The sequence below is a fragment of the Argentina silus genome (genome assembly GCF_951799395.1).
Source record: "Argentina silus genome assembly, chromosome: 12".
In the NCBI taxonomy this organism is placed as follows: Eukaryota; Metazoa; Chordata; class Actinopteri; order Argentiniformes; family Argentinidae; genus Argentina; species Argentina silus.
Window position 1 is genome coordinate 2227408 of NC_139666.1, and position 9444 is coordinate 2236851.

General features: G+C 45.8%; 1 protein-coding gene across 1 annotated transcript in view; it reads right to left on the bottom strand.

The window, feature by feature from the left end:
- Window positions 1-9059, bottom strand: part of dip2a (disco-interacting protein 2 homolog A) — a 62226-nt gene extending 53167 nt beyond the window's left edge. Inside the window, 1 exon segment of the mRNA XM_083681958.1 lies at window positions 8763-9059. Coding sequence (XP_083538084.1) covers window positions 8763-8886 — 124 coding nt within the window. The 5' untranslated portion in view covers window positions 8887-9059.
- Window positions 9060-9444: the final 385 nt, after the last annotated feature.

The following is a 9444-nucleotide window of genomic DNA, read 5'->3' on the forward strand; positions in this document are numbered from 1 at the left end:
CGACGTACAACAATACATTTGTTTAAGTAAGTGAATCATCTATCCATCAGTCATCATAAGACAAAGTAATCAATGCTCAGACCAGGGGCCATTGGCAGTCGTAATGCCAGTAGGCAATTTATTTTTAAATTTTAAATTTTTTAAATTTTTATTTTTTTAAATGTGTGGCCTAGCAAGCTTATATTTTGCGCAATATTTTTTTTGTTTTGTTTTTATGAATGAAATGTATAGTTGAAACAGGTCTGCATTGTACTCTTTTCACCAGTCTCACAGGTTTCACAGCACAATATTCTCTCAGAAGTCTGACACAGCACAGCCTATGGAAGCCCAGAGAACTGTTGTAAACACAGCTCCATGTCTGTCAGGCATCAGTGCCGGTGGAACTGTGAAACACACATCTATTTATTTATTTAGGATTTGCACACACACACACACACACACACACACACACACAATAACAAAGTGTGCAGGGGAGGTTAAGAAACCCGGTAGGGCTTGTCGAGAAGCCTCCCCTAAAAAGTAATAGAATAATACGAAAAAATCAAAAGACAGAAGTTAAAAATGTTCATGAAAAAAATAAAATAATATGAAAGGCATCAATTGAAAAGGAATATTAAGACAGTCGCTCCAAGAGATATTTCATCATGTTTTTTTTGTAATTGTCAAACGCTAGTGCAATTTTACGATCCCACCCCAATCCTTTCTCCTCTCTCCCCGGCCTGACAGCCTTCTGTCACACACGCCCTGCAGGAGTGCAGCCATGACATTAAAATGTGAGCAAAGGGCCCTCAATCACAGCTATAAAACACTAGCAATAATAAAGCCTAATGCAATAGCACTAATAAATCCATGCTCTATGGCCAGATGACAAAGAATACCTTGTCCCCGGCTAACTGCCCTCACAGCACATCAAGACACATCACCAGACATGAAACGTCCCTCCAGATATTGGAGGGGACGTCGTAACAACTCAGAAGTACAGAACCAGTCAAAGGTTTGGACACACCTTGCCAAGAGTGTGCAAAGCTGTCATCAAAGCAAAAGGTGGCTACTTTGAAGAATCTAAAATATAAACCATATTCTGGTTTGTTTAACACTTTTTTTGTTTACTACATAATTCCATATGTGTTCCTTCATAGTTTTGATGTCTTCAATATTAATCTACAATGTAGAAAATAATTTTAAAAAATAAAGAAAAACCATTGAATGAGAAGGTGTGTCCAAACTTCTGACTGGTACTGTAATTACATTAAAAAGTTTACTATACAGTATAAAGTTCCATATAGTACACAGTTTAAAGTTACCTTATACTGCGTTGTTAAGTTATCAGATCAGAGAGGGAGAGACTACCAAAACACCAGGGGAAAGACACAGCTGAGAGGCACAGTTGAAACACAGGCTACGGATTCTAACGAAATTCACGGCCGTTGTAATATGACGCTGTAGGCTCAACCACACTCAAATAAACAGAGGAAACGGAGGACATATTTGTAGATATTGCGTTCCCACACTGCAGTCTATTAATTATTCATTGTTCATATAGAGAGAGAGGCAGGATATTGAAGGGCAAAAACAAGCACTGTAGGTCTAGAGAGCAGGGAAGTGAAGTGCCCATATAACAATAACAAGGTCCTCAATGTCCCTGACATAAAGCACTACTGAATGGTTCACAGCAACAAATCACACTCACATGTACACACACACACACATACATGTACACTGACACACACAGACTGTACACTGACACTCACTCACTCACTCACTCACTCACTCACTCACTCACTCACTCCCTCCCTCCCTCAATCTGAAGCCCCACCATGCTTTAAGGCAGAACTTGAAATATTTATGACCCAATACATCTTATTCTCCACAACTGCAGGCAAATCACTGCTGATCCCAGAGAAGTGTCTGGAGCTCTGCCCCGGCTTCCTCCAAGCTGAGAGCTGTTGTTATTAGGATCCTACCACAGTACAAGTCAGCACCTATGGACAATACTCCTTTATAAGGCAGGAATCCCTCGGTCTCTGGCTCGCCACACATTCTGGTCCATGTAGAATGTGAAAGAACAACACTTGGTGTAATCTGTGAACGAAGTTTGGTAACACAAAATATGGAGGGTGAGGCTACTGCTAGGGGCTATGTAAGACTTGGGCTAACAGCACACCCAACGGTCGGTGGGTGGTGGGTGGGTGGATGGATGGATGGATGCTTTATTTATCCGCGGGGGAAATTACAATGTTGCAACCACCAGTGACACATAATTACATCTATCTATCTATCTGCCGTTGGGTGTGTCCTGTGGAAGTTCTCCCCTCCCCATGGCTTGGTTGAGGAGCAGCCTCAGGAGAAGATGACTCAGGGAGGGGGCGAGAGGTCTTCTCCTCACTCACCCTGAGCTGAGCCCGGCCCGGCCCGTCACTCCCACACGCCAGGTCTTCTCCTAACTCACCCTGGGCTGAGCCCGGCCCGTCACTCCCACACGCCAGGAGCTTCTGGAGCGTCAAAAAGCTGTTACTCAACAAGCAGGAAGAGCGGCTGAGGAGAAGAGTGTGCGTTCTGGTCACTTATCGTAACGTATTTCTGAACGTATTGTAGCTCGCTAGACACCGTGGCGAGGAGCTGCAGGGAGCTTGGGTTTGGGTCTGGAGGACTTTCCCACTTTCCATGACGCTAGAGTTTATCAGACCAGACCAGACCGGACCAGACCGGACCAGACCAGACCGGACCAGGTCGCAGAGGAAGAGAGACCACTGGTCATAAAAGCATGGCAGGCACCACTAGCATGATAAGAGAGGCCAGAGCCTTGGCAGAGTCCAGCGATCTCTGCTTCCTTGAACACCATTATCTCACCGGTTCCTCGAACACCATTATCTCACCGGTTCCTTGAACACCATTATCTCACCGGTTCCTCGAACACCATTATCTCACCGGTTCCTTGAACACCATTATCTCACCGGTTCCTTGAACACCATTATCTCACCGGTTCCTCGAACACCATTCTCTCACCGGTTCCTTGAACACCATTATCCCACCGGTTCCGTGAACACCATTATTATTATTAGAAAGACAGGAAGTAAGGAGGATAGGGTATGTCAGCAGGGAATGGGCCGGATTCTAACCCATGCCGACATGTGTGCACTGTAGGCCGTGGTGCTAGACCACTGGACCACCCTCCTTCCAACTTTAGTGCAGGCAGGCATACCATACTGGTAACAACATAGGCATGTTAGCTCCTGTACCAACTGACACCTCTGTGCCTGCTGGCCTTTTCATCTCTCCCCGTGCTGGTTTAACTTCTTAAAGGCCTGAGGGAGACTCTGTCCGTTTAGCAGAAGGGCCACAGCCTCATCTGCACTCAAACACACCAGGCGACACTCAAGGTCCAAAGCATTCTGCTCTTCTTCACAACAAACTCCCAAACCCAAACAAACTAGGCCTAACACCTCAAAGTAAATATTTGACTCTTCTCCTTGTCCCAATTGCCAAACCACAGGACACCATTTATTGGTCTTCCTTATTCTCCTCAGCAACAGAGCCAATTTGACCACACATAGTTTGGCCTAAATCCGAATATTGAACGATCAATATGGAACTGAGGCCGCAGGAAATGAAGAAAAGAGGGAGAGAGAGAAATGAGAAAATGAGGAAACGGACCAAGCACATGAATTATCCAACAGACGAGCCCTTCCTCCCTCCCTCCCTCCCTCCTCCCTGCTGGAGTTAATGTGGACCATTCATCTTGCCGCTCCCATTTACGGCCCATCTCTGCACCACTGATCCACATCCAGGTCAGCAGTCAGGTCAGCACCCGGCCGTCACATGTCAGAGAACCTGCGCAGCGGCTTGTGACCGATGACCACTACCACAGCCTCCTAAACACACCCTGGGGCGTAGGGAAGACCACAGGGCGTTGGTGGGGTGGCATGGGTCATCACCAACAGTCACCCCTCAGAGTGAGGAAATGGTCCTACAGCTCATTACTGAGGAGGTTGGTTTAGACCTAGTCCATAGATCATCTGGCCAAACATCAGCATTCAAAGCTTCCTGGTATTAAGGCATTTAGTGCCACGGGTGAATGAAGTCGTCCAAACGGTCAACATTCTAGAGTGCCACGGGTGGCTTTATTCACCGAAAATTGATCAATTACGATGCTTCATTTTGTAGCCAATCAGAATGCTGTTGCTAGGTAAACTCCACATAGAACACCTGGCACTCTAGGTGGTGAGTGTTCCGGAATTATTTGGCAGTTGGTGTTAAATAAGAAGCACATTAAGTTGCGTCTATGGAGTGTCGTGCGATGAAGCAACATGTACCAACATACCACACTGTTACTAGTGATTGCAATGTCACTACACATACATGGTATAAAGCAACCTAATGTAATGTGTTACTGAGTAGGCCAACATCGGCATGCCAACATGATGAGAAAATAGGCGCCGAATCATTTGGTAATTAGAGGTAATCAAATGACAGCTCGGACCATTAACATTTGACACTTCATGTTAATCTAGTCATCCAACGGTGCCTGATGAGCTGGCTGGCTGTTAGCAATTTGGTAATGCCCTTTCGCACAAATTCATATTCACAAAGACTCTCAACCCATTGAAGGAAACGTGGGAAGTGTGGGATGGGGATGTCATCCTGAGAGCAGGCTTTGGTGGGGCCCTGAGGAGCCGTCGACTCCATTTCCTGTCTGTAAGCTCACTGCAGGGGAGCACTCACCAGAGAGGGCTGAAACGTGCTCCGTTTGAGATGTGATTCATTAGTAAGTCAAGAAGACTCGAGGCTCACCACACATTCTGTGCTGACGTATGACTTCATCGAAAAACACTGCCTACGGCGAGATACAAGGACCAAAGGTTTATTTGGGTAAAAAAAAAAAAAAAAAAAAGGTCTGAGTTTGGAGGATCTGTGGCGTAAAATGCTGAGGATCATTCCCCTCCCCAGTCATGTCCCTCCCTGGGACCCCTGCTGTGTCTGTTAGCATGTGTCTGTTCTGGTATTCACACTAGCAGCACACCACTTAATGCATGGTCAAAGCAATGCCTCACATATAATACCAGTCAAAAGTTTGGACACAAACTTGCCAAATCTGTCATCAAAGCAAAAGGTGGCTACTTTGAAGAATCTAAAATATAAAACATATTCTGGTTTGTTTAACACTTTTTTGTTTACTGATGTTTTCAATATTCATCTACAATGTAGAAAATAATTTTTAAAAAATAAAGAAAAACCATTGAATGAGAAGGTGTGTCCAAACTTTTGACTGGTACTGTATGCTAGTGTTGATTTTAGAACTCCAGTCAAACACTTAAAGTGGTGTCAGAAAAAATGAATGAATATGTGAATTGAAGCTGACTCGGGGTTCGCACACATTCAAAGTGCATCTGTGCAAATACAAATACGACACAACAAAAGAGCCCCACTGAGGAAAGTGGTGGCATATTTGTTTTACTGAAATGAGATTGCACAGATTGTTGATTTCACACATCAGCTGGTATAAGCTGCTGACTGTGTGATGTTTACTGAGCCTTCCCATACAAAAACAATGTTATTCTAACGACGGAGCTAGCCAACTGGTTCAACTCATTTTAAACAGCATGAACAAATCTGTGGTGGGTTGGATGCAACCTCTTCAACAAGAGGCGGTCGTCCCTCTCAGCAGCTGAACGGAGAGGGAGCCGAGCTCTCACACAACTGAACATGGTCTTGTCTTTTCCCTGAAAATGCCAGAAGTAAAACATATCACGACTGTAAAAACTATTTTGGTCAGGGAAATCGATGCGGTTGTTGCATTCATAGCAACAGGCATCTGTGCTTGCAATCAAATGACTGAGGAGTTGTTCTATAGTGAACTGAGCATGAGTGGAGAACCTCTTGGGTCCTGGGACTCCATCTCAGAGGAACTCACACCACCAGCCATTCACCACCTGCACCTCCCACACATCAGAGGCTCCTCCCATACATCAGAGGCTCCTCCCATACATCAGAGCCTCATCCCACACCACAGAGGCTCCTCCCATACATCAGAGGCCCCTCCCACACCAGAGGCTCCTCCCATACATCAGAGGCTCATCCCACACGACAGAGGCTCCTCCCATACATCAGAGGCTCCTCCCACACCAGAGGCTCCTCCCATACATCAGAGGCTCATCCCACACCACAGAGGCTCCTCCCATACATCAGAGGCTCCTCCCACACCACAGAGGCTCCTCCCATACATCAGAGGCTCATCCCACACCTCCCACGCCTGCCAGGATGATCACTCCTCTGCAATAACCACTGTGTCACTGCAACAAAAAACAAATGTCTGAATTCAAGGCCATGAAAAACAGAGCAGTCAGCACTGACTGTCTCCACGAGACAGGATAGGAGGCGGGCGAGGGAGAGAGAGATTGCTGGTATCAGAACTCACACAAGACAGGATGCGGCGCACAGAGAGCAGGAAGAGGAAACTGGACAGATATAGATTGCTAGCCACCCCTGAAAAACATTTATCCCATCAGGAGGCTAATGTGCTCTAGCTAGCATACCGTCTGCTTACCACTCGGGCATGTTTCCCTTCACGTCTCACACCAGGGGTGAGTCGGTCGGCTAAGACCAGGTCGGACATTCACCGCTGTAAAATGGTCTCGGTAAAACACATGCCATGACAATAGAGTTGGGGTTTTTTTGTTTTGTTTTTTTACTACCCAAGAAGAGGAATAGGAACAGTCCATATTCCAGTTCTGTAATGACAAAAACCACAACTCAACTTCACCGCTGTGTCGGCTAACCACAAAACGACGAGCCCACTTGTGCAATGTTGTTTTTAGGGTAATTACACTGTTACCACACAGGTATAGGCCTAAACTGTGGATGACTGGGTTCTTAAAATGGAGATTAGACTCATGGGAATCATATTCTGACACTGACTCTCAGGCAAAGTCTTTTGCTCTAATATATTCTCCTCTTTCTATAGACTATAATGTAACTAACATCTGACGTGAAATAGGGCCCTCTGCTCCACCTTGGCCTACACCAAGTCCCCAATCTAATCAACTGCAATATAGGTCATTACTTTGGCTCAGCAGCACAACTGCTCACTTCCCTACCTACCAGCTCTCACCAATTTCCTCAATATCAACATTGAAGATATCTGGGTCCCGATGCACAATGTCACTCCGTGGATTTGTCTGAGTTTACGGAACTCTAAATGGAATGATGATACTGTAGTTCGGCGTAAACCGGACTAAACATCAGCAAAACAGGCTAGATTCAGACACGACATAATGACAGGGGGGGGTTTGCAAAAATACTGCAAAAACCCTATCCACCCTCCTTCATCTAACAGTCAAATGTTAGTCATTTCTGACTAAATGTAGAGTTGCCTTAAAACCAAAAAGGGAATGAGTGTCCATTACTCTGGCTGGCAGTGTTCCCTCAGTATGAGGTATCCTCCCTGAGAGAGTGTGTGAGAGGGAAAAACAGGGAGATTTCATACCTACGCTATTGAGCACGCAGAAGGCCTGCTGGCCTTTATCTGGGTTACAGTGTATTAAAACCTCTTAAAAGCAAAAGGAGGAGCTTGGCCAAAAAAAGGAGGATAAGCTGAGCTCTATTTACTCTGGTGTGGCCCAAAAAGATGTCTGCTATTTCCTCTCTGTGTTCTCACGTCAGTGGACGTACTTGAAAGGTTTTCCAACTTCAAAAAGGCAGAGCGCTTTATCACAATAATGCAAGGAAGCTCACAGGGGGGAGGGTTGTAAGAGAGGACGCTGGCTAAATATGGATGCAGAAGAGATTATCATGGGACTATAGCTTCTCTTCTCTTCGCTCAATAAAACGACAATCCAAAACCATAAGAGCCGAAAGGGCCAACTGTCAGCCTCATAAGAGCCATGACTTAAAGCAGTGCCATAAGTCGGACTCCCGGTAAGACCTGAGTAATAAGATACGTTTGCTTGATCCTTTGGCTTCCCACCGTTCAATTAAGACTCAGTGGCTATGCTTCCGTTTTCAAATTGATCCCTCTCCTTTTCAACACCCCCCACAAGATTAGTCTAAGTGGCTCTGAGTGAATGACACAATCACATACCCTGAATTAGACTCTTAGGTCTTTAGGCAAAGTTGGGCAAACTTTTATAAAATTATGACTTCACTTAAGAGTGAAAATGTTTAAAAAATAAATAAATAAATTAAGAGGGAAACCAACGTCAGCCAGACAGACACCATTATCTGACCCATGACACACATGGAATGCCAGGCTTTGGTAAGCTGTGTATCTGCTCGTAGCACAGGTTATACATAAAGTACAAGTTCGTTGGCTTTTTGCACACAAATGCGTTCAGACATTCGTTTGTTGTCAGTGTTGTGTCACACAACAGCTTGCACGACAATCAGGGCGTGTTGTCAGAATAACGCATTGTGCATCTACCTCGACCTAAACAAATAGGCTCTTTGTTTTTCCAACTTTCCGCAATGAACATCAGCTAGATAACCTAACGTCCACAGTGCTTCAATGTATCAGGCCTGACCTGAGCCACAATTTTCTCTTTCAGAAGGGAAAACGAGATTGAACAGAACCAGACCTGAACAACAGTCTGCAATGGCAGAAGTTCAAGCAAGAACTTCAAGCTCAAAGCCCTTAAATCACCGAACCACTGCTTCAGATCGTCTGGACTTCATCTGACATGTCAGAGTGGCGCTGAAGCAGAGACACACAGATAAATGGCGAAATGAGCATTGGTTTCAGGTTGAAAAGATGAACGTTAGTTAGCTACCTTCGGAGAGTTCCAGCTCCAGCTCCGCCAGCTTCTCCCGGACCTCGGCCGGGAGTGTCATTGCAATCGCCGGTGTCGGCTCCAACATCATCATGAGTAATCCGGTTGAATTTCTCTCAGCCATGATGTTCCAGTCCGATCCGATTGGGTCAAGACTATCCGGCCAGATGACAAACTAGTGTCCAAGATCCTCCTTGCCTGGAGAAGCAGACGAGCGGTGGAGAGAGAGAGATGGGTGGTGCTGGTAGTTAGCCTGCTAGCTTGCTACGACTGCATACAGATGTGTGTGTGAGACAAGCCCTCGAAGCGCCTGCACAGACTGTCATTAGCTTAGCTACTTAGCTTCTGGCAAGCACACCCAGCCACATTTCCAAATACAATAGAGGGCAAATCACAAAACCCTTCACAAATTCGATTGCCTCTGTTATCCCACTCACGTTGTCTTCTGTCAAAAGCTCTAAATATAAGAGAAGTCATTCAACTCCTGCCTCACAGCGCAGAAGCCCATTGCATCATAGCAACAGCGGCCCCGTACAGTAGATGAAGCGCGTCCACGCGTCCGGCGCGTTCACGGGGAGCATGACATGCTGCTCACCTAGCAGTCGCATGCCACACCGGCAATTCTGCCATCTTTACGGTGCTTGCCCGCCATCCCTTGGCCGTTCAGTTGCATTGCACGTAT